Consider the following 27,204-nt stretch of genomic DNA (forward strand, 5'->3'; position numbering starts at 1 on the left):
TTCATTGACTTGTTCTGTTTCTAACAAACACTTAAGTTTTATACTTGAGTACTTGTTTACAAAGACAGTTATTGTTAATACTAATGCCGTTTGGAGAAATGGATAATTAACATTTTAAATACTTTTACTCTGATACCATTGCAATGCAAGTTTATAACTGAAATAGCCAAGAAACAACACCATACTTACTAACACCGAAACAGTTTCTCTGCTGCACAGTGGAACCGTTATCTGCATCAATTTTGATAGTTTCAAATGTGCTGTATAAATCTCTGCAAAACAAAAATACAAAATGAGTAAAGATTCGTAGTTTGGAACCTAAGCACAAAGTTTGTCTGTGCAGGGTTCCTGCGCAATTTTCGTTTATAAATTCCATGACTTTTTCAAAGCTTTTTAGGAAAAAAAAAACCTTAACCGAAAAAAATCGAGCAATTCCCATAGTAAAACTAGAAAAAATACTTTGGTATATGTAGCGAATTTACCATACTTGCAACAAATATACAAGCCTTGCGTAATTTGAGATTCCTATCTCTATCTGCCATTTTCAGGGTAAAACCGGCACTAAATTCCATACTTTTTCAAGGACTTACGCAAAAGTTGGTTTTTTCAAAAACTTTTCCGGGCCTTAAAAATACAAATTTTAATTCCATAACCTTTCCAAGTTTTCCATACCCGCAGGAACCCTGTCTGTGAATTACCCTTAAAGAATCTCGCTAAATATGCAAGATTTCTGTACCAAGACAGAAACACAAACTTTATTCAAATTTAACAGGTTAATTAAATTTCGGGGCAGTTTTAAAAATCATTCAAAAACATAAAATTTTGTGCAGGCCGAATCAAACAAGAAAGAAACTACAACAGTAAATTAGGCCAAGAAAATTGTCCAGTTCATAACAAGTTTAGGGCAATTACGACAAATTCAAAAGTTTGAAGTATCATAAAATTCCAACCTATAGGTCAAGGATTGCAAAGCAGTGACTTCAGGGGGTGAAAGCTTTGCGGGGAATTTATCTCCCGCAGGTAAACACTTAACAAGGCCCCATACAACTTCCATGCAAGCGACAGTGTGGGGCCCGTAATACAATGGGCACTTATCTGGCATATCTGAAAATAGAAAATAAAGATAAAAATTGGTAAAAAAATTTTCCAAAAGTTTTGCTGGTTATAGTGATCCAGTGAACTCTTCACAAATGATTAGGTTGGCAAAAACCCAACAGGCTTGTTTTAAATCAGCAGTTCCCAACCTGGGGGTCGCAACCCCAACTGGGGTCGCCTGACAATTTGCCTGGGGTCGCCTAAGGGAATGGCTCCCAACTCATTTTAGGCCTTGGACCACTAGCCCCAATAAAATAAACTCATGGACCACTTTATAGTTGAGGAAAAATAGAGTCAATATTAACATATAGCCTACTAATTATATCCTTGGGGTCACCGCAACTTGGCAAATGTTATCAAGGGGTCACAGCACCAGAAAGGTTGGGAATCGCTGCTTTAAACAACCATTTGGTAAGAAATATTTTGTGGTTAATGCAAGTAAACTAGTTTCATTTGGTTCATTTTGAGTTATACATGTAGATTGAGTGTTGAAGGAGACCTGAATGGGCGGTTAAAATGTCAGTTATCAAAACATTTGCCAGAAGAGCATCATTCAGTTTATAAAATAGTGTAAGATAATATATTACTCCAAAACTCCCTTTATCAAGTTTAAAGAGGTCTTCTGGCAAATGCGATTTTATTCCGACGTTTCGACGTCCTATACAGGTCGTCTTCATCAGGGTAAATTACACTGAATGCGACTAGTTCAGTGCACGATAAACAAAGGAAAAAAAATGGAACGCAAGCACGTCACAACGCAACGAAAACACCGCGCGATAACAAATGATTGGGCCTCTAATCTTTAAGCAGGTGCCTGTAGCACGCTGGAAGCATCACATCTGTTTTGATGTTCATTGTGTTGCCCGTTGGTGAATACTCCCTTTTATGAAAACACAAAACATGCCCTACGATAAAAATATTAGCTACCTAACTAAATATAGTTTAAATGCAGAGGTAGCTATAGTGCCACTTTGTGTCTCACGATTTGAAAACATACTACATTTTTTTTACAAACATGGTAATTTTTTAGGGTGGATTATACTTTGTTTGGCAAACTTAAACTGCTTACCTATTCCAAAACAGTTGAGTTGTTCCAGGGAATCATTGTTTGCAAGAGTTCGAACTAGAGTCATGGACGCAAGTAAATTACTGCAAAAAATATAAAGATTGACAGCAGTGAAATCACAGTAAGCCAGGCCTATTAAATGCATGATACCGAATCAGCCGGTCACCAAGCATTTTCACGTGACAAAGGCTAGAAAAATCTAAATCAGTTCTCTTCAACCCCTCAAGGTATTTTGACAAACTTTGCGGGGCCCCTCATAAAATAATTTTGATGATTGTAATACAAGTAGGCTACATCAAAGAAAAAGATGCATTTTTACTTTTTGCACAATCTAATCACATAATAATAGTTGACTTAAAATAAATGATGCTCTGAAATGCATTGCCATGCTTCCGAGATCGGCCGTTTCTACATTTATCTCGCAACTTAACCAGAGTGTATCAAGGCAGTGTTTTTTACGTCACAATCAATCAATGGTCAATAATTGATCTTGATCAACAATTTTATTTCGCCCATTTATATATTACAGTAGAACTCGGTTAATCCAGATCTTCGCTTAATTCGCATAAAACTTATGAAGGCTTCATGTAATCGACATCGGTTAATCTGGATCTTCACCTAATCCGCGCCATTTTTTTGGTCGTAACAGGTTGGGATAAATCAAGGTTTACGGTAATTAAAATAATGGAAAACAAGCTGTTTAGCTGACTACCTGTTGAATTAGTATCACAGTTTAAGGTAAATTTTTAAATGTTGTCTTGAAAATGCTTCATAATCACACAATGTAACACAGGGTTTGGCAAGCTTTCAAGTGATGCATGTCAATTTACTTGTTATTTTTAAACAGCAACGTAGAATGCCAACAGTTTTGGTGGGTGATAGTGGTTTGTGCCAGCTGACCTTAATAGCAACAGAAAAAGCAGAGTGTTTTGTAAATGTAGACTGGATTTTAAGGCAATTATAGCATGATCAAAAACTGAAAACAATAAATGCAACAGTTTAAATTAGAAATTACTTCAATATAAACACACAAATGATTTGGTGTGCCACAAAAAAACGCCTTGTGTGACAACATTGGCATGCATGTCAGGAGTTGATGACCCCTAATGTAACAAATGACATAATGTGACTGTTAGGCCTTATACTGTCAGCTTTGCTCTGAACTAACTTATTATCGAAGCTTACTTATAATCAAGCGACTGTAAAGAAGCAAGTCTTGCAGCAGATAGCTTTGGAGGAAACTCGTTTCCTTCTGGCAAACAACCCACATCAATCCAAACAGCTTTCAAACAATCCATGGTGTGAGGTCCAAGATATGATGGACATTCAGGAGGCAAACCTTAAAAATAAAGAAATACTTATTACATAATAAAAACCAATGATAGACAAGAAGACAGCAGGTTTTTATAGTGAAAACATATTGCAGGTGTTTAAACAATCACTGTTGTCAGTTGTTACCAGTGTTTTTTTAAGGTGTATTGGGGGACCGAAACGGTCCCCCAAATTTCTCCAGCGGTTTCCCAAAATTTGGACTTGCAACTACAACTACAGTTTTTGGTATTTAAATGAAACACTTGCGGTCTCTTAAAACTACTTAGCGGTCACCCAAACCAAACCTTAAAAAAACCTGGGTTGTTACCATCAGCAAAAAGCAGTGTTTTGTACCCTCTTTAAGTTAACTGAATTCTTGGACAATTAAAAACTAAATTCTCAAATGTTTGTATGAAACATGACCGTATTTTACGGACCATAAGGCGCAATTTAAATCCTTTTTTTCCTCATAAATTGATCGCGCGCCTTATAAGCCGGTGCGCTTAATGTATGGATCAAGTAGTGCTTTATTGCCTACACTCCAACCAGTACCGATACTATTATACGGTAACCATGCTTTATATGGTAACCGATACTCCTTAAAATACGTTGCGTTCTATAGCCCGGTGCGCCTTATGTATGAACAAAAAACTAATCAAAGCAATTTATTGACAGTGCGCCTTATAATCAGGTGCGCTTTATGGTCTGTAAAATACGGTATACAAATCCCAGTGTTTTGTAGTTTTTAAAGCAGTGTTTTCCATAATAGGTCTACTTCCTATGTCTTAATTTTAGGTCTATTTGGATCTAAAAGAATTATTACATGATAACAAATGATACAAAAGGAGACACTGCAGATTTTATAGTGCATGCATATTGCAGATGTTCAAACAATCGCTGTTGTCACCATCAACACAAAGGAGTGTTTTGTACCCTTTTTCTTTTTAGGTCAATGTCCGGTGTTATTAAATTAGTTACCTTTGCCAAAACAGTTGGCTTGATTTACAGCATTTCCTAAGTCTGCACTCTTTTTTATTGCATCCATGTGGTTGAATAAGGCCCTGAAAGGGTTGTAACAAAATTTAACTAATAATTAAATCAATTTAGAAAACTAAAGAAAGCTGCAATATTACTTAGACATCAACGACTAGTGTGTTGTAGTTAAAATCAAACATTCTATTTGCCCCCAAAAAAACACTTGCACAAATGGACCACTCTCCATTCAGTTGTTAAAATACATCAATACAATAAACCTTGGTTAAACCAGATTCCTTTAATCCAGTTCTTTGCTTTTTTCAGAAAAAACTTAAGGTACAAATGATTTGTAATGTGGTAAGGCTTTAATTATTTGACATCGGTTAATCCGGCTGTTTGCCTAATCCGGACAAGTTTTGGGTCCACAAGGGTCCGAAATAACCAAGGTTAACTGTTTTTTTTTTCAAAGTAACAATAACAAATTATAACCCACTCATTTCTTAGCGGAGTAATTCTCGTGTTTGTAATCTAGAAACAACTTTATTACTTTTTGTTTACTCTCAATGGCAAGTATGTATCATATCAATTAATAAAAATAAAAGTTGTTTTTCAACACTTCATGTTGTACTTTAATAAAACCTGAACCAATTATATATTACAAAGTTTTTTACAATTAAACAAACTACGCTTTTCCAGCAGTTTTTACTATAAATATTCGACATTTTGACATCCCATCTGAGACGCCTTTATCAGGATATGAAGAATCATTTGTTTACGACAAAAACTGCTGAAAGAGCATTACTCGCTTATACATTATTACAGTAAACAGCCAAAAAAAAAGTTTGTTGCAAGAACTGCAGTATATTTTACCACAACTGTACACAAACAAAGCAAAGTCTCACCGATAAGGGTAACCTGACAAGGAAGTGAAATCTGCTGTGGATAGCTTTGGTGGATATTGGTCACCTAAGGGTAAACAGCCAACGCCAAGCCAAATAGTAATTAAACAGGTCATATTATGAGGGCCTTCGTATTTTGAGCAAACGGGAGGAATAACTGCAAAACAATGGTAATATGTTTTTGTTCAATGGATCGCATGTCATTTTAGACAGCATATATTTCTAAAAAGCACTATATTTACATAAATATGTTTAGTACAAGAAAAAAGAAATTGATAATAATCGGTTTGATAAAATGCAAAGCCCCTGTTCAGTGAATCAACCAACTAAAATGGCCGGTTATTGCAACAAACACATGTTTTATGCAAAAAAACATCCACTGAACTAAACAGGATCTTAGTTAAAGCACAAACAAGCCTTTTTAACAGGGTTTTGCCAAAATGCATATTAATCATGTGGATATTACAGTATAGTAAACATTTTCTACAATAAACAATAGCTTTTGTTACATCATAGCATGCCAGGCCATTGAAATTTTGTAACCAATTCAGATTCAGTACAGGCATGACAGACTATAATTAATATATGAGTGTGCCATGATCGCTGGTCTTCATGAACGCTTCAGGGCTGATCCCAGTTATGAATATTAAGTTCATTAACAGCTTCTATTATTACAGTACACAGTTTTAAAGAAAAAAACTTTACCAATTCCATAACAGTTCATTTGTTGAGCTGTGTCCCCGGCATCTGCCTGAGTTTTAATCAAAGTCATCGCTGCAATTAAATCCCTGTAGAAAAAATTACATTAAATTGATTTACTCCAAGGGTGTATGCTGCAAGTCCTTACGGGTCAGTCATGGTATAATAAGCAAACGCTTGATCATCAGTCAGCTTCTTGGGAAACATGTCACCTTCTGGAATGCAACCCACTAAGTTCCAAACATCCAACAGACATTGGATTGTGTGAGGGCCATGGTATGTAGGACAAAATGAAGCTTTATCTACAATGGAACAAATGCACAGTAAACCATAATTAAACCGTATTCGATTAATACTGATCATTGCCTGATTCAGGCAAAACTTAAGGTACAAATGATTAGTAACGTAGTAAGGCTTCTTTACCTAGTCCTGACAAAACTTGAGGTACAAATGATTTGTAATATGGCAAGGCTTAAAAACTTAACGAAATTGGTTAATCCGTATCTTCACCTGATTCGGACAAAACTTGGGGTACAAATGATTTTTAATGTGGTAAGGCTTGAACTAATCAACATCAGCTAATCCGGACATATTTTTTGGTCCAAACAGGTTTGGATTAACCAGGGTTTACCGCAGTAGTTTTCTAAACTCAGGGTCACGACCAGTGGTGGGATTCAAATTTTTTGTCAGCCGGTTCTATCACAAAAGTCACATTTTTCAGCCGGTTCCGTTACAAAAAGTCCATTATCAGTAACCAGTAATGCTAACCGGTTCGCTAAACTCATAAAATTTTGTGAGACGGTTTTATAGAACCGGTGCGAACTGGTGAATCCCACCACTGGTCACGACCCTGGTAAAATATTTTGGGACACATGTGGATTAATTTACCATTTGTTTGAAAGTCATCTGTACAAACAATAGTTGTTCTAACATCAGCTGACTAATGTCAAACTGATGCAGAATACAAACTTTGGCAATACATAAAAGCATGTAAACATTAGTAGATCAGGTTTGAATGCACTCACAAGTTATAAATTTAAATGCAGTTCATCCAATACTGAGAATCACAAGTAGTTCAAGGAACTGTAAAGGAGACATGGATGGCTAGACTAACCAATACAACATCTCTCTCGTTACCAGATGCACTGATGAGAACTCATAGGTCGAACAGTGAGCACTGACTGCTGCTTATCATTTATTGGCTCTATGCTTTTATATTGATACAATAAAGGGGTCGCTTGCTAAAAATAAAAACTGACCTAAATGTTTCATTGGCTGCAAGTTTAAACACATTTTTGGAAATGACTAATCTTAACGTAAGGGTTAATGCATTTAACAGATGTTAGGCATTTACTTTCAGTGCAGACAATTCCAGCAAAACGTCTAGTACAAAAAACGTCTTGCACTGTCCAATAATTTTACTTCAACAATTTACATTAAATATCAAGCACTAAAGTTTTCTTATATTTCTTATTTTCTTTCTTATTTTCTTATGTCAAAATGTTCAGCTAATAAAATTACTTCACAGTTTTTTTTAATAAATTAAAAAAATATTTTCAAAAAAGTCACCTTTAAAGCCTGTGCCTTAAGCACATACGAGCTATGCAAAAAATTCAATATACCACACAAATCATACAAAAATTCCTACCTTTCACGCATACAGCTCCACCTTGTTGGCGGTAACAGTTTCGCACTGTCCAGTGATGGGTGTCAACTCTAAGTGTCAAGCAATCATGAATTAGATGGGGTTTAATATACCATCCACCGATCGTCCAATTAAGACGTTTGAATACCGCTATGTCATACACTTCACCTGTTGACCACAGGTATGTACCTGTACAAACAAACTGAAAAATATTAAATTGCTCAAAACGATGGGTTTCTACACAATAATGTAATCAAATAAAATGCACTTTTAATGCTATTTTGTATTTTATCAGAATGATGCAATCAGGTTTTATACAATATAATAAAATTTAGTTATGCCAAATTTGCCTTATGTAAAAATATATGTATATTTTGTTTGCTTATTGTAAAATGTACATGTACCAGTTGGTGAAGTAGAAAATCTTAAATAGTGGGTTGTTGAAGTTGCAATACATCAAACTTTAACTATTTCAGCCGCTTCACAGCAGTGACAATAACTTTTGGACATTTAGAATATAACATTGATTGTCACTTCTCTTTTAAAATTTAAATATTCGAACCACTGCATTAAAAGTAAGCTGCTGACAGTACACACTGTTTTCAACTATGAGGTAGTGCTGCTGCTGACAAGGCATTGGTGATGTAAGTCAGTGTAGCCACCGTCCGACACTCAAGTTTGTTGGAAGTAACATAATGTCACATGGTGGCTACATTAGCTTATCCAGGCAAATCTCTTGTCGCCAGCTGAACTAACAAGACCTGCTGTAACCGTAAAAACAGTGTGCACTTATTCATCTTGTAACATGGTTGTGAAATTCTCCATTACATACCTTCAGTGGCTAAGTCGTCTAGGCCGATCCACCAATAAAGAACTCCTGTTACTTCTAATGCAGTAAGAAGCTTTTGCAACAGTTCCCTAGCGATGGCTTCATTTTTAAACTATTGACAGAAAACTAACTGGAATTTACTCGAATATATCAAAGACTAATTCCAAGATAAAGCAGATTTCAAATAAACTTTATTCCAGAATTTTTTTTGAACCTTGCCAACAACTAGTCAAATATTTCCTTTGTATCTACATAGTAGTGACAGTGTTGGAAAAGACATCCCAACCAACTAAGCACTAGAAACTAGCAAACCGACGCTACAGTCAACAGGACTTATGAAAGCTGTTAATTATTGGGTGCACAAAAGTACTTGTTCATTATTGTCCTATGCCAAACCGTATGCATATATTGTATTATTTTAAGACAGTGTGATTCTCAACCACAACTCTTAGGGCCGCATGCGACTCCCAACTACTTATTTTGCGGTTTGCACCACACCTCAGAAAACCACCAAGATTGCTATTATAGCTTTCAAGAAAATACTCTTTAGTGATTTTCAGAGGTCTCGTTTTTTTCGGCTCCTTACACACTTAAAAAACTACCATTTGGCCCTGACAATAAAAAAGTTTGAGAACCATTGGTTTAAGAACTCAACCTTTTTGTTCAACCAAAACAAACCAACTATTTCATACCACTTTTTTATGTCTCAGTTTTAAAAACATCTTTACTTACAGCTGGAAGAATAGCTCCAAGTGATTTGCAACGAGCCTGTGCCTCATAATAATTCAGTGCATCGGGCATGTACCACACCTCCAACCCAAAAGAAGTGACAATAGAACCTATTCAACATGAGTGTTGAAAAAAAAGACAGACAGAAACGCTAACTGAAATTTTGTCATTTTACACATTTCCACTTTTCCGCTATTTCATTCCGATCGGACGTAATAAGGAATGGCTCAGCAATTTTTTCAGCACTTTCGCGAACCTCCTCGCTAGGAGGTCTGATCGGACTGAAATAGCGGAAAAGTCCGATCGGACCAACGGTCATGGAAACGGGATATATGTTGTTCAACTCAACTCAGCTCAAAAGACAAACTACCGACTTTTTAGCTGTGTTTCATACCTAAAGGAAAGAAAACAAAATAACGCTCAACAGTCTATGCAAATTATTTATTTCGTTAAGGTGTCAACGTTTTCATTTCGTTCCCGCCAGACCGAGATAAATTTATAACGTTATTTTTCAATTTTTCGGGCTCGGCAAAAAAGATCCTTGCACAACTTCTAAACATCAAAAAAGAAAGTGGCATCACACAACAATGATTGTCGGTAGTTATTTTGTCAATATTACATCACATAACATTTGTCAACAATAGTCAAACAAATAATACATGTTGGAGCTTTAGTTTTTGTTATGATGCAACATCACCAAATATACAGTAATGTTTTCATTGGAAATATCCAGAGTAAAACATCCAAAAACAGATCTAGATTTGGAATAAGGTGGTATTTCGTTTTGTTGAGGTATATATTTTGAATATTTTTGGTTTTTCCTTTTTTCATTCCGGCATTTATATATTTATATTGATCATATACTTTAAAGGTCTAGCATAGGGATAAGGAACGTTTACGTTCATGAGACCCAACCAAAATTTTATTGACAGACTATTTCAGATGCCTAGGACAATGGTTTCCAAACTATTTCATTAACATATCAGATGGTCTGTAACTTTCCCGAGTAGGACTCGCAGTCTAAGATAAATACAATGCTAAAGCCATTTAAACATCTCAGCAACATGAAACCTTAAGCTGCTAAAAATAATTTTCACTTTTACCACTACAGCTTTCAGGATTCATTTCACCTGAATATTATTTACTTGATCTAAGAGCGTATGTGACATCACAGATAAAACTAAGATATGAAATTATGCACAAACAATTGCTTTCATTGCCACTTGTCATAAAATAAAAAAGCATAGATCAACACGCAAGTAAGATTGTAATGAGCTCTTGGAGGTCAAACAAATAGCACTGTAAACCACTAAGGAACTGTGGACTGTAATTTGAAAAGAACTGGGCCTGGAATTTTAATTTCATAATAATGTAAACACATATTTTTCTGCGATTGGTTAGCGCAGTGGTTCTTAACCATTTTATCATGGGCGAACCCCTACGATATTCTTCAGCCTTTCGTCGAACCCCAACAGTTGTATCCTAGGTTTTTAACCCATTTTGTTTTGTGGGTCATAATTAGCTTTTTACCAAACGTTGTGGCAAGATTGACTGTTTTTCATTTTGTTAAATTCTGACATAATAATGCTCTTTGTTACCTCAAAAAAAAACTTAGTGCAACCTTCCAGTGTTTTGATATTTAGCAAACCAAAATTGACATTTTATCGACTATAGCACCCCAAAGTTTGACGAAAACGAGTATTTGTATTGTACTTCAAAAAGCCCTTCGTCAAACCCCTGATTCAGCGTTGCCGAACCCCGATTAAGAACCACTGGTGTAGCATGAAGTATTAAGGTCTTTAAAAGCATTTTTAACATCTCAGGGCGCAAATGGTCCGTGGCTCTTAGGTAGTTTGAAAATTTGCCGGGACAAATTTTGAGTTGGAGACGCCAGAGTTAAAGCCTGTTTTTAAGATTTCTAAGATGCACATACCTTGAAAGTTGCACATTTCTGGATACATATTAAGTGCAAAGTCGTTTCGATGGATATAAGCTAATTCAAACAGGGCCTTAGCCCCTGCGACTGTTTGAATTCGACCCATCCTAATCATCATTGGATTCAGAACCAATGGGTCACAACCTGCCTGAAAATTGGCAATAAACCATTAAAATATACACTAAGATGATGTTACAACTGTATGTGCTCTAGACCAGTGCTCTTCAACCGGTGTGCACGGTGCATCCTAGGGTTCACCAAAAAATATGCATGGGGTGCACTAGTACAAAAGGTATACAAAGGGGGCATCACAAACTTTTAACTAGAAAGGTGGCTTTCTGATATACTTCCATTTTATATATTCTATACGATATTTACAAATTTACAAATTTACTATACACATCATTTTATCTACACATATGATTGTTTTTGCAAGCAAAAACTAATGGGTCCCCACATGCGTTCGTGCGGATTTACAGTAAACAAACATCCTGGTTATTTTAAGATTCTTAAGAAAAAACTTAACCAACTTTAGCAATAACCCAACTTTCAAAGTTTTGTCCGTATTTTTTTTGCATCATTATTGCCATATAATTACAAAAACAGTAAATAAGAACGGGAAAAATACTTTTAATTTAATCTCATGCTTTGACCTTGATATTGTCGTTTAAGGTCAGTTTTTAAACACAATTTTCCACAACTGAAAATGTGCTTGATAACTTAATAAAATGACATAGCATAGCTGCGCAAAAACAGCTGATTTCTAATCACCGACACGACTGTCTCGTAAAACGTCCGTCCGGACGTCAAGCTGAGCACTCCCGCTGCATTCACCCGCCTTAATCGTAAACAAGTGAATTACTCCCTTGAGAGTTGTACACATATTATGGGCTGTAAAAAAAATCGGCTAACTATTTGGCTGATTAAGGCAAAATTTTAAATACTGAACGAATAACCTACTGCAAACGATTGTTTAACATTTCAGCACACTAGGGCTTGTATTTTTGGCCTAAATCTTATTATTTTGGGGTTTAAGGGGTAAAATGGGTGAATCCAATAAAAAGTTACAAAATTCTTTAGAATACCTTACATTGCACCAACCAAAAAAGCATGAAACTCTCAGATTATGTACTTTAGCCAGTACGGCCATTTTAATTTTTTTTTCGTTTTGGGGGCCTGTGGGTGAACCGCTGGGTCGTTTGGGGTCAAACTTCAGGAGGATCAAATTTGGATTAAAAACTAACATCTGTCCGAATTTGAATAAATTTAAAGCACTCTTTCTTGACCAAACGCATTTAACAAACCAGCGTTAGACAGAAATGAATATTTGAGGGGTTTAAGGGGTGAAAATGGGTGAATCGAAAAAACAGATACAAAATTCTTTGAAATACCTTATATTGAACTAAACAACAAAGCATATCACTCAGAGATGCTGTACTTTAATAAGTATAGTCGTTTTTAAAAAAATACGTTTTGGGGGCCTGTGGGTGAACCGCTGGGTCAATCGGGGTCAAACTTCAGGAGGATCAAATTTGGATTATTAATTAACATCTCTGTAAATTTAAATAAATTTGAAGCACTCTTTCTTTACCAAATGCGTCTCACAAACCAGCGTTAGACAGAAAAAAGAAGGAAGAAAAAAAAATACGGACAAAAACAATATGTGTCCCCTTCAAGGAAGGGGACCCATAATGAACCATTAATATTTGACCTTCAGGATATTAGAAAAAATATGTAGGTTTCAACTGATGTATAAATGAACCTCCATATTTTTTTTAAATGCTGATGTCTGACGCTTTCAGTGCGGTTGACGTATATCTACATCAAAAAACGTTTTGAACAGAGTGAGGATTGATGTTAAATTACATCAAGTTTTTGATCAAAAATGCAGCTGCCCGTTAATGTACGCCGAGACCAAACAGCCCATGCGATTTTTCATATCGCTTTTTATCTCAGTTTACCTATTAAGTAAACAGGGTGCACGAGTTGGTCACAACAACTTTGAGGGTTCACCAAAGTAAAAAAGGTTGAAGAGCACTGTTCTAGACTACATCTAATACTCAAAAAAGGCAATATTTAATATACACTAGAATAATGTTAAAAACTGTATGGGTTCCACATCATTAAAATACTTGATCTGTCCGTGTTATACCCATCTCTTATTGATAAGCTACGGACAGTGCACACCGCTTCGACCTATCTCATCAGTGCAATGGCAGTTTCCTCTGTGGAGTATGCCCAGTTGTGGCATCACACAGAATAGGTCAGGCATGGTTTTTAGCCCATTACTCCCAACAAACTGGAGTGTCATTGGATGCCCAACATGGCCAACCTCTCATCATCAGTTGCACTGATGAAACCTAATAGGTTGAAACAGTGTGCACTGTCTGCAGCTTGTCATGTATAGCCTCATGCTTTTATAATTTCTTCTAATTAAATTGGAGATATAAAAGAGTCTACTTACTGCAGTAGAAATTTCTTTCACGCAGTCGTGATTTAAAAATGGTCTAAATTGGGTGCAGTGTGGTGGCAAGTCTAAACAATTTTAGGTTTGATTGTTACTTGAGAGGCTTAGGTAAAAACTAGCGATCACAGAAATTTATGCTGGCAGAAATATATTGGTAAAATAGGTGATTTTGGTGATGTTTCAGTTACACATTTTTAAAAGTTTGCCAAAATTGAATTGTTTTAATGTGTGAAATGGAAGCATAAAGTTTTAGTAATGAATGTTTTTACAAAAGACCATTTTCTGTACATCAAATAAAGTAGAAGGTATGTATACAAAAATCACATACTGGTTCTAAACTAGAAGGGTGGCTTAGCACAGTGGTTCCCCAACTTTTTTGGTGCAAACTAAACATTAACAAAAGGTTTTGTGGTTTCTTGAGCCCCATTGATATGCACTATTCCTATTTTTGTTGTATTTTTGTCCGTAAAACAGGAAAGCTTTTCGAAAAGTTAGTTGTAATGAAAACTAGAAGGGTGGCTTAGCACATTTTGCCATTGCGCACACACTATAACCTATTTTGAAACGGTAACATATCCCCCATACTTATTTTATATTGGGACCCATATTAGCCACCGTCTTTTCTAACCTTAGTCGTTTCTGCAGGCAGAAACTCATGGGTACAAAGTTGTAAATAATGCTTTTCAAGACATAACCATGAGAAAGTTTGGTGTTGTAAGGTAAAACACTGTGATCAGCACTGTGCTTAAATAATCATGCTATGTAAATGACAAACTATTCAAAACTAACAGCCAAAAATTCCTGCAACTATAGTACCGATGTCCCGAGTTGGAGCACCCTCAGCCCTATTTTATCCTGCCATTAGTATGTCATACATGTTTGATGTTACAGTAACCATACAACTGTGACAGAGCTATAACATTAAAGTGCCTACTTTTAAAAATATTTTCGTCTGTTGGACAACAACATAAGGAGATAATAAAAAAACAAGAGGAAAATAAAAACTTTTTTGTCACCCATTTCACAAACAAAACCGTGTCTTGTTTCACAATGGTAATCGTTCCAGAAACTATCTTTAATTGCAGAGTGATCAAAACTAAGTGTTAGTAGATCGAGACGGAGTGCACCACAATCTTCATCACAAAATGCATTGTTTGGTTCACCATTTGGAGCACCACCTTGATGCCATCTTTCAAATGCAGCAGGTGGAACTAAAAATTACAAACAGACCATTGAAAAAAAAAACTTTCCAATTATTCTTATGCAAATGCTAAACATGCACTATATATACATGATACACCCTACTCTTGAAGCATCCAACACAGGACTTCAACCAGGGTTCCACGGAACCCTAGGGTTTCGTACAACCTTTACAGGGGTGAACCTTAAGGGTTGCTCAAAGATTAGCAGTTTGGTATATCAATTCAAACACAAATAATTAATTATAATACCACTGATTTTATAATAGCCTGTATAATCTAGTTAACCTAGGTTACACTATTGATCAATTGTGACGTCATAAACACAGCCTTGATACACTCAGGCTAAATTGCGAGATACATGTAGAAATGATTGATCCAAGTAACATGGTAATGCGTTTCAGTGAATCGTCTAATTGAAGTCAATTTATGTGCTTGGGGTGTGTTAAGTAAAAATGCATGTTTTTTCTTTGATGTAGCCTACTTGTATTACAACCACTTTGTGGGGGATAGATACTAACAATGCATACATCTTGTCAAACAATAAAATAAATCAACTCAGTTAGAGTCTTGTATCGGGGTCTGAATCCAACCTTACTGTTAAGGAGTCTGCAACTCCATCTAAGCATAAAATCTCTGATTCTTAACAATAATATTTAGTGTCACACAAACAATAAACCATACTTACCAATTTCACATATTGGATGAAAATTTAGGCCACAATCCCAGTCAAACCACTTGCCGGATTTTCCAATAGCCGCGCAACACTCTTTCACATAAGTGCCACCTGCTGTTAGTCGTAACCCATTCGGTTCAGGTGGGTAGTCCCAACTGTGATAATCTACAGAAAAAAATTATTAAATGATGTTATTGTTCTGCTTAGGAGTAAATATCGTAAAAGGGAAATGAACATTTTCGTACACCAGGGTGTCTATAAACTGAATTGCAACTGAAATTTGCAAATGTTTGATTGTTACCCTAGGAAAAAAACCAACGAAAAGGCATAAAAATTAGAATTAGACAATTTTTGTAGTGATGAAATATTCCATTTTTCTCAAACACTTTTTCCATAGTCTTATTGTTGTTCTATAAATTATGCATTAAAGCACCAGCATTTCATAAAATGATTGGTTGAGCAAAACTGATGTAACAATATTGACTTTTTCATAAGTGCTAGGTATGCAAGTGAGAAACAGTTTTTGTGTTACACAGAGTATAAAATGATGTTGATAACGTTTCAAGATTATGAAGGTTTATATGTTTCGAATTTACAAATTGAATTGATAAACAATTCTAACATAAGATGAACATCAATTCATAACTGAGATCAGCCCTAAAGCGTCTATGCAGACCAGTGATTACTGCACACTCATTTATAAAGCACAGTACACCAGGGCCAATAAAGGCGCCATACCGAATATGCTTGGTGACTGGCTGATCTAGTATGGCGCCTTCAATGGGCCTGGTGTACTGTGAACAAAATCGTCTTAATTTCAACATACCAGTTCGACTGGAAGCAGGAGGCAATGGAACCCCATTTGCTGCATACCAGGCAGCATCGAACACAGCTTGTTTCCCATCACCCCATGCAAGAGTGCTGATTGGATCTGCACAAAGTCGTTCCATCCCAAGCCAAAAACTCTCATGGTCTTCAGGATAAACATGATGAGGGTGATCGATCTTCCATTGAGCAAAATGAGCCTGGCACACAACAAATATTTTGATGGTGGCTTTTATCTGTATTCACATGTAAGGATTTTTGTAGTTGCATATACAGAAACCAAATAGCCCATAATTGTAGTCTTATTTGTTGCATATTAATGAAAATAGTGCATTAAGCATTGAGCCACTAAATGATAAGCTGAAGACAGTGCACACTGTTTTGACCTATAAGGTCTCACATACTAGATGAGGGATGGGTTTACCCTGTTAATCCTAACAAACTGGAATGCAGTTGGATGGCAACACTAGCCAACACGGCTGATCTCCCGACACCACCAGCACTGATGAGACCTTGCAGATCGAAACAGTGTGCACCGTCTGCAGATTAGTGCATTTTTTTGTAAACAAGAAGGTTTTTATCAAATGCCACTTGTTAAACAGTATACTACTGAACATCAAAACAGATGTGATGCTTTCAGCGTGCTACTGGCACCTGCTCAAAGATTAGAGGGCCAATCATTAAGTAACGTACAGTGTTTTCGTTGCGCTGTGACATGTTTGCGATTAAGTATTTATTTCTTTGTTTATCGTGCACTGTACTTATTGCATTCAGTGTTATTTGCCCTGATAAAGGCGACTTGTATCGGACATGGAAACATCGGTATCAAATAGAATTGCGATAAGACCTCTATAAATTTAATATTATGCCTGGCAGCAACAGCTTATATAATATATATAATCTTAGATTTTAAAGGTTTTTTTAGCTTTTCTTCTAATTATTATTAACTGAATATACCGTTAAATAATCAGCAATTCTTGTATTTTCATCATTGTCTCTTATTATTGGAAGGTTGGCTCCAAATGTTGCACAGAAGGTTTTTACGTCCGCATTTGTTTTCAAGAAATTAGCTTCATCATAGTAAAAATGCCATCGACCATCAGACGACGTTGTGTTGTGATCTGGCTCTGGTATCGTCCCACCACCAGTGAAATCTACAACATTGAAATATCAGCACATTTTTAAGAAATGGGCTAAAAAGTCCAGTGATACTTGCATAATCTGATTAGTAACAAAGAGCTAGGCAAATTGGGTATGCAATTAACCGAATTATAATATTAGCCTATAATCGCAAACTAGTTTTAATGCAGTCAACAAAAAGCTGTGTATAAGAATAATTGGCTACTTCGGTATCTATTAGAGCAGTGTTTCTTAATCGGGTGAATGGTTCACCCCAGGGTGAATAAAATTTTTGCAGGGGTGAACCAACCAAAAGGGGTGAATAAGGGTGAACCGTCAGGTGATCAAACAGAAGTGATGCAATAGCGCAAAACCATAGTGCTCAGTGTGTCACGAAGGGTTTAAACCAAGGAGTCGAACCGAACCCGAACCGGAAAAATCAAACGGTTCGACTCCTTGGTTTAAACTTTAAACCACGAATTACTTAACAGAGGCCGGGAAGACGCTGAATGGGCATTGTAGAGCTGGAGGGATATTGTCTACTTGAATGCCATTGTTATCGATTGTTCTAACAATCTCCTCGCTCAACAAACTGCAGTCATCTACAGCAGTTTTAGAAAACTTCTAGAAGAGATGGTCATGTTTTTTCATAGTTGTGAGCTTTTCTTATGGTGAACTTGTTTGTGGTAGGCAACAATTTACTGCATATATTGGTTGTCCAGTTCAGTAGTAGTGTTGAAAACTTGCAGTATTCATGTCTTAGCTAGATATGTAGCCCAGTTAGGCTAAGGCTTTCAGGGTTTGCTGACCAGCCAAAACAACCTTTTTTTATAGCCTATCACAGAAGTCGACTGAGTTAAAACCGTGCCTATTACGAAAACATTGCTTTCGTACTGTAATTATGCGAAAACACCGAAGTACGGTTGATGCTCTCAGTTTCTTTTCGTACTGTAATTATTCACTAAACTCTTATTGATAAATTTTAGATAAAAAACAGCAGTATGTCTAAGAAATATGTTCAGAAAATAATTAATTTTGGTGCATGCAGTAATGACACTGAACCAGACAGGCAACCAAGGCCAGCTGCATCTGCGTTAGAGTTAAAAAAACCTACTCCAAATAGGAAAGTTGGTAATGAGAATACTAAAGTGAAAAGACGAAAATGGAATGATGATTATATCAAATATGGCTTTTTTCTACCCCAAAGTGAAGAAACCAGCCTTGCGCCATCTGTTCAATGCATGTTTTGTAGTGCAACATATCGCAACAACTGTTTAGCTCCTTCAAAACTACGCAATCACTTGCAAAACAAACACGCCATTCATCAAAACAAGTCTGTGCAGTTTTTCAAGAACCAACACGACTACTTATGCAAGCAGCAGAGTGCTCTTAAATCATTGGTTAGAAACACCTCAGCCAACACAAAACCTTTGCTTTTTTCTTCTTTTCAAATAGCGCATGTGCTTATGCAACAAAAGAAGCCATATAGCGAAGCTGAATCAGTTATCAAACCATGCTTGAAGATCGTAGCAAATTTGTGTCATGGCGGAAAGCAAGCCGTAGATAAAGTGGAACAAATACCATTGTCCAATGATACAATGACAGTTCGAGGTTCCATGATTGCTGACGATATCAAGCAGCAGTTAATTGCTAAACTGAAAGAAGCACCCTGCTTTGCATTGCAGTTTGACGAAACCACAGATATTAAAAACGATGCCCAACTTATTGTCTATTGTCGGTTTCCAGACAAAAGTGTTAAGAAAATTGTTGAACACTTCTTGTTCTGCCTTCCGGTTGGTGTGCGGACTACTGGGCAATTTATTTTTTCTAAGCTAGACGAATTTTTTCAAAATGAAAATTTATCGTGGCAGAACTGTGTTGCTGTAACTACAGATGGTGCAGCAGCTATGACAGGAAAACACAGAGGTGCTACTGCACTGATCAAACTTAGGTCCCCAGATTGCAAGTTTTTACACTGCATTCTACATCGTGAAGCGTTAGCTTCAAAGAAACTGAGAGCACATTCCTCTGATAAGGCGAGTGAGCTTGATAAACTGATGAGTGATGTGGTGAAGATTGTCAATGCTATTCGTCCAAAAGCAAAAACAAGTCGATTGTTTTCTAAACTTTGCGATGAAATGTCTGCAGATCACAAAACTCTGCTTTTACATAGTGAAGTTCGATGGCTTTCACGAGGAAAAGTTCTTCAAAGAGTTTTGTTGCTGAGAAATGAACTGTATGAATTTTTTAAATCTCGCAATGATGAAAGTGGAGTACTTTTTGAAGATGATGTTTGGATATCGAAATTGTATTACATGGCATCAGTCTTTAATCATTTAAATCAATTAAATTTGTCACTTCAAGGTAAAGGTGGCGACATCTTTGATGTCTCAGGGAAAATAGAATCCATGAAACTGAAGATAAAAATGTGGCAAAGCAACGTTCGCAAAAACAATCTCTCAAACTTTCCGAATTTGGGAAACTATATGAAAGAATGCAACTGGGAAGATAATGCACCAGAGCTTGAAAATAGGATAACAACTATAATACTGGACCATTTGCAACTCCTAAGTGAAAATTTCGAAATGTATTTCCCGCCAAAACTGCATCAAGACTTGGAAAAGGAAATGTGGATAATAAATCCTTTTATTGCTGATCATTTGTCCCAAGCAAACCTTGGAGACATAATGGAAACACTGTTGGAGTTACACAATGATTTTTCTCAAAAATCGTTCTTCAAAACACATCCCTATTATGGCGATTATTGGGTCAGCTTGCTCGAATCCCCTGAGTATAAGACGATTGCTTTAAAAGCCTTGCAGGAACTGGTGCTCATGCCTACTACTTACTTGTCAGAAAAAGGATTTTCATGCCTAGTGGAACTGAAAACTAAAAAGAGAAATGCACTGAAATGTGTGGACTCATCGATGAGAGTGGCATTAGAAGGACTGATTCATCCACGATTTGAAAAACTAGTTGCGAAAGTTCAGGAGCATCCTAGTCACTAGTAAACAATTTTCTGCAGTAAATCGACTACTAAACTGTTGTTTTTTGGTGTTTTTTCTTATTGTAATAGTGAAGTTGGTTTGCACTGTGTGTATAAGTACAAATTTGGTGACTGTGTTTTGTGCTTTTGTAGCTTTATATCTCTGGACTCGAGAAATTGTAGATTTGCAATGGTAAAACTTAGCTTGAGTTGATCTTAACAAAAATCAAAACAACCTAAGTTATTTTGTGCTGTTATATATAGACGAGATAGTTTTATCATATCATGGGACAAGGGTGAATAAAATCTGGAGATGGATGCTTGGGGTGAACAAACCCAAAAAAGTTTAAGAAGCACTGTATTAGAGGATGATAATATCTAATTATTTAGCTTGATTTAGAGACCTTTCAGTTCGCTTATTTTTTTACAAATCCTGGGTGGACCTTGCTAAGGACACATATTATACAACGACAGCGCAGCCCGGAGTGCAAAGGCAAAACCAATTGCACCCAAGTAGCCAAGTTTTGTCTGAATATCTATTATTAGAGGTACCAAAATAAAATACAAACATTGAAAAAAAGGGTTGAAAGAAAAAACACATATAACCAAACCTCCGAAGTCATGTGGTAAGTTAACAATTGCGCCAGTATAAAACTTCCATACACCCTCCACAGCTTTATCAGACATTCCCAGCCATACAGCTTTCACATGCTTATGCAAATTTGAGTCCACAGCGGTCTTTAAGAAAAATTTATGTCGATCCTCAGTGGAAGGTATAGCCAGTGTTCCTCCACTAGCTAAATAAAAAAGCATGGTTTTAGCAACCTTGCAGAAAGCTACAAAGTTGAAATGGGCAAACTTTAAATCAACAAAAAAATAACGATTTCAATTAAGAAAATAGAATATCAAACAATAACATTCAACAAAAAATAGGCAACATAAAACATCTTCAAAAAAGGCACCAGTAATAATTGTTTTCAATTATTCAAAACACAAACAACTCATTTTACTTTCAACCTAAAAATAATTTTTTTTAAGCATAATTTAAACAGATTTAAAAATTCTATAACATAACTTTATGTAACAAATCTATTTATATAACGCAGTTTGGCACCAACGCCACCAGCTCCTGAGTTGACAAAGTTCGAACCACTCTGTGGACAGACATAAGACATAAACTAGAAGGGTGGCTTAGCACATATTGCCCTTGCATATACACTATAACCTATTTTAAAACATAAATATATTTCCTATGCTTATTTTGCATTGGGTCCCATATTAGTCACCGTCTTTTATAACTTTAGTCGTTTCTGCAGGCAAAAACTCATGGGTCCCCACACATGCAAAGTTGTAGATAATGCATTTCAAGAGATAACCATGCAAAAGTCGGGTGTTGTAAGGTAAAACACAGTGATGGGCTTAAATAATAATACTATGTAGAATACAAACTATAAAATTAGATTCACCCCAGATATTGGTTAAAGTATGTCCTATTTAACGTTTTAAAAAAACTGACCCATTTTAGGGGGCTAGTAGAGCAACTAATTGGGTTCAACACACAAACTAAAAAATATATAAAAACCACAATGACTCAATCAATAGTACAGCAAAATTTCAGCCCAATCCGCCAATGTTTAAAATTTCGACCACTAGAGGTGTTTTGAGCAACAACCGTTACTGTTTCTGACGTCATAGGGCTGTTAACAAGCCCCTAACTGCCATGGCGCAAAAACGACCACCAAGAAACCCACCAACGAGCAACAAACAACTGGTTGCCCTTGTAACACTATTGCTCCAAAGAAATCTTTCGTTTGTGGTGCCCAGTACCATACAAATACGTTTTACACTTTAGGGGCTTGTGGGGTAAATGTTAGGACTACAGGGTTGAACACAACAATTGACACCTATAAATGGCATACTATACAAGAAATCCAAATTTTAGCCAATTCTGACACTGTTTAAAAACTCACCCATTTTAGGGGGCTAGCGGGGTAAATACTGGGGTTATCAACAAAAACAAAGTGGGATGCACATCTACATGAATATATCTACCATCTGTGTAAATTTCAGCCTAATCCATCAAACATTTGATGGAAAAACGAGTCGGACAAACTTTGGGTAAAAACACCCATTTTAGGGGGCGAGTGGGGTAAATACTGGGGTTATCAACAAAAACAAAGTGGGATGCACATCTACATAACTATATCTCCCATTTGTGTAAATTTCAGCCAAATCCATCAAACATTTGATGGAAAAACGAGTCGGACAAACTTCGGGGGAAAAATACCCATTTTAGGGGGCTAGCGGGGTAAATACTGGGGTTATCAACAAAAACAAAGTGGGATGCACATCTACATAACTATATCTACCATCTGTGTAAATTTCAGCCAAATCCATCAAACATTTGATAGAAAAACGAGTCGGACAAACTTTGGGGAGAAAAAAAAAAGGAAGAAAAAAAAAGAAAAAAAAACAAAAAAACAATTTGAGTAAAATCAATATGTGTCCCCTTCAGGGAAGGGGACCCATAATAAACACTTTCACTGATCATTGATCTAACTCTCGCCTTACGAGTCAAAACATTGTGCACTGTCTGCATCTCATTGTCTATTGAATCGATGGTTTTAGCATTAAAAACTTTTCATGGTTTCTCACACATATTACTAACCATTCCAAAAACTGTTTTAAAATGTATGCTAGATTTTTAATGTACATTCCATTATTATGTACAAAGCAATATTACCAATGCAGAAATCACTGGCGTCCGAGTAGGTAAGCTTCTCTCTAAAGAAAACAAATGTTTTGCCGAAGTCGTTTTTTTCTGCTAGTGGACGAATTGCTGCCAAAACAAAACAATTTTTAAGCCCTGAAATGACAGTAATATGTACAAAATCTGCTATCCTATTTCAGAAACTAGAAAGTTTTAATCCACAAAATAACAGCTAATCCAAGTCATAGGGCGGTCATTAAAGTCTTACCATTCTTTACTAAAAATTTACATCAAACATGTTCAGTGCTCAACCAAACAGAACATTTGTGAAAATTTGCTAAAAAGCACATGATTCTTAAATAGCCAAAAACTCTCAAACATTTCACTCACATGAGGGATAAGCACAGTCGAGAACAAAAAATGCCCTGTTGCATTTGCACGAACCCCCAACACATTCTTCATGGGAACCACACAGTCGGCTACAAGTTGCATAAACTGTGAAAAAAGCCACCAAAAATGTTTAAAAGTCTGTACAGCAGCAAAGAAAAATGTCATCATTGACTACAGGAGCTCTTCTGGCAATTGTTTTTCGCACTGACATTTTATGTCCTATACAGGTCACCTTCGTCAGGGTAAATTATCAAAAGAGCTTTTGAAGTTGATATTAGGCCTGGCAGCAACAGCTTATATATTGACTACAGGAATCAGCCAGTACTATGGGGGTAGAGATAGACCGATACAGGTTTACAAGGCAGTAATCGACAATCATTACCGGTAGTTTAGGTAGATAACCGATATTTAAAGCCAATACGATATTTAAAGCCTTTGTTTGCAGTAAAAGGCCTGTACCATTTTAACTGCAAACATATGTAACATTGTGAAAAGTGCAAATGTTGGGTGATTGTACAAAGTAACCAAACTTATAGATTAGTCATGCTTCCCTATATGTATGACCAAACATAACCGTGTAATAGTGGAACCAACAAAAACAACAACCGACAAAGGTTTTGATGTCTATTTGCCTTTATACTGATCAGTGACTTGGCAATGCTTGTTGTGCTAAGCAAAAATACCACAGTTACTTGTTATCAGGTCCCTATTACACAAAGGCTGGTACCGATAATCGGTAATATGCTAAATATCGGCGCATATAATAGGTCTATCCCTGCTACAAGGTGGTAAATTGATGGTCTGTTCTTTTAAAGTAATTTAAAATAAAGTTATTTTTATCTTTAAAATAACTTGTTTACAAACCTCTTGGTTCAGATACAGATACAAGAGCTGGGTGATGGCAGTTCACTACAAAATAAATCATTATTATAATACTAAAAGTTATGATGGGAGTGTTATGAAAATGATGCAAACAGACTTAAGATTTCATGTTACTTTATTTCTGAATACATATTTTTCCACAGTTGCACAGTTCGTTACTTGTAGTGCTAGTTTAAAACTTCATTAACCAACAGTTGATTTTCTTGTGGCCTTTATGTAGGTTAGAACAAGGGCAAAAAGCTATACACTTCCAGTGCGGTTGACGCAAATTTCCATTAAAAGTTTTTGATCAAAAATGCAGCTGCCAATTAATGTATGTCGAGACCAAACAGCCCATGGCATAAATGCGTGATCAGTGCATGTCTAAGGCGACGCTTGGTGGGCAAAAAACTTGAATATGTGAAAGGAGTCTTGTTTCATAACAATGTAACAAAACCGATTGTTGTTGCAAATGCTTGAGGTAGTTATACTGTATAATTGTTGGCAAAAGTTTAAAGTAATTATTGTGCATAAGTTGTAGTAGTAAATTATTGTGCATGAGATTTTATTGTACATAAGTTGTAACATTATTTCCAGTGTAATTCATTATTGATGCTGTTGAGGCCTTGCAGCAGACAAGACAATTGTGCGCAATAATTGAAATAATTAACAAAATTGCTGGCCGCACTGAAAGTGTTACGTCCTACCTACCTTCTTGGCACACAAAACCTTTTCTACCCAAGCAGCCATCCAGACCCCACTTCCAGCCGTGATGCAAAGCAGTCTCAACACAGTCTACTATGTCATCGTTAGGCAATGGAGAAATCCAATTTGTGTAATCGGTGGGTTGCAGAGTTTCTCCATTGGACCAATGCAATGCACCTATTAAAAAAACATTTTTTGGAACACCAAGTACAATCATGAAAGGCAAAAACATTAGGGTCAAGAAACATAAGCAGCCTCTTTCCAGTAATTTAAGCCAAACCCAAGTTTTAGGTGTTGAAACTAGAATATTAAATCAAATTTTATCATAAACATAACAGCCAAAGAACTAGTGTACATAAAATACATCATGCGGACCAAACACCAAACATGTATATTTTTCCACATAACAAAATGATATACATACAACAACATATATATATACCTTCAATGCCAATCTCATCTAAGCCAATCCACCATCTTGTAATTCGAAAAATAATTCTAACATGATTTAGATGGTGTGCTATCTGGCTTTGTATAGTTGATGTAGGCTGTCAAACAACTTGTGTGTCAGATTGTTTTGTAGTAAGGCATGTTTTTATCCAAATGCAACATACATTACCTTGAACAGCAAGAGAGCACCTCTCTCTCTACAGTATGTTGCTGCTTGATAAAAATTATATTGTTCCCCCACAAAAAAGACTCTGACATTGTGAGTGAGGGTTATGAATTCTTAATAAAACAAAAATGTTAACATTAAACTTTAAAATCATTCTACGTATTGTAAGTAACATTTTAAGTTTGGATACAACATATATGCTTGTAACAATTACGTATTTAAAAAAACTATAGGCTTGTTAAATTTCACAATTTTTGTGTAATGGAGTAACTGTGTAATTTATCTTTATTGAGTAAAATCATCTCTCGTCGCCAGCTGCACTGATGAGACTTTTTGGGTCGAAACAGTGTGCACTTTCTGCAGCTTATCATTTATTGGCTCCATGCTTTTACAAAATCAGATTAATTGCATAGTTCAAATCATTTCTGTCAATAACAATAGACTGGACAAAATTGGAAATGATTTTTCGGTCTTATCTTAGCTCCAGTCTGCAGAACATGGCAGTTCTTGACGAGATCTTGGGCGTGCAGGACCAACATGCACCACATGGACACATGACAGCCCTAAGTCCGCATACAAGCCCGATTTCAGCAGGCACAAAGCAAGCAATATAGGCTGGTCAATTAAATGCCTTTGGTGCAAAATTTTGGTGTACAACCCCAAAAAATTGCCGTGCAAAAAATTTTTTTTTCTAAATAAATTGTGCATGCAGCTGCCATACTCTGCAGACTGGACTCAGCTTGCTCATGTGATAATTTAGGAGCTTTTGTTCTTTGTAGACATTTTTTAGTTTTTTGGATTTGTACATTTCAGACAAAAAGTCTTACTTGGTTCTACACAAGTTCCGCTCGGCAATGGAAATGAAAACGATGCAGCAGGGTTACCAACAACCTGATAGTATACAGCAACATTGTCATGAACAGCAGCACCACCACAAACAGCACATGGCCAAGACCGAGGCTGACATACAATACTCCAAGAACAAGGGAGAACTAAAAATAACCAAAGTCAAAGCTTGATTAACAAACTGCGTGTAAACAATCAACAGTGGAAACAGTTCTGGTCACAAAACTTAACTACCCCAGGCCTATGTTTCATCCTTTTATGTCAAACACTTTTGCAGCAGCTTAAAAAACTTCTTGGGTCAACGTATTGTTCAGTGATTAGGTTTTTATTTAAAACCACAACATTTAGGATACAGTTTTATGACAAAATAGCCAAAATCATTTTTTTACTCGAGAGTTGTTTTTAAGCATTTTTTAAACATAAATAACCTTACCACATAACAGAAGGAGCAATTCTTTAAAAATCATTCTTACATCTTGTTAAAAATGCACTTTATGTCGCAAGGCAAGAAAAAAAGCGCGGGAAAATACGTGATATCGGATGCGTGCAAAGTAATAGCAAAGGTCCTTATTCCGCTGTAGCGATGTGTGCATTAATCTTTAGTGTTCAAATTTGTTCAT

The 27,204-nt window shown here is 36.2% G+C and overlaps 1 protein-coding gene across 1 annotated transcript; it reads right to left on the reverse strand.

Moving 5' to 3' along the window:
• Positions 1-919: 919 nt before the first annotated feature.
• Positions 920-27,109, reverse strand: LOC145213296 (uncharacterized). Its single transcript, XM_080081524.1, has 25 exons — positions 27,018-27,109; positions 26,566-26,730; positions 25,742-25,851; positions 25,565-25,670; positions 25,129-25,299; positions 24,421-24,465; positions 23,557-23,661; positions 23,200-23,295; positions 21,068-21,253; positions 17,309-17,505; positions 16,353-16,551; positions 15,539-15,691; positions 14,668-14,862; positions 13,649-13,719; positions 11,182-11,332; positions 9,252-9,358; positions 8,523-8,631; positions 7,694-7,879; positions 6,194-6,347; positions 6,052-6,134; positions 5,350-5,503; positions 4,451-4,533; positions 3,347-3,500; positions 2,165-2,244; positions 920-1,104 (listed from the first exon to the last, which is right to left on the reverse strand). The coding sequence occupies exons 1-25, from the start codon at positions 27,049-27,051 to the stop codon at positions 920-922; spliced, it is 3,279 nt and encodes a 1,092-aa protein (XP_079937650.1). The 5' UTR covers positions 27,052-27,109.
• Positions 27,110-27,204: the final 95 nt, after the last annotated feature.

Source organism: Phallusia mammillata, chromosome 2 (assembly GCF_965637545.1).
Source record: "Phallusia mammillata chromosome 2, kaPhaMamm4.hap1.1, whole genome shotgun sequence".
Lineage (NCBI taxonomy): Eukaryota > Metazoa > Chordata > Ascidiacea > Phlebobranchia > Ascidiidae > Phallusia > Phallusia mammillata.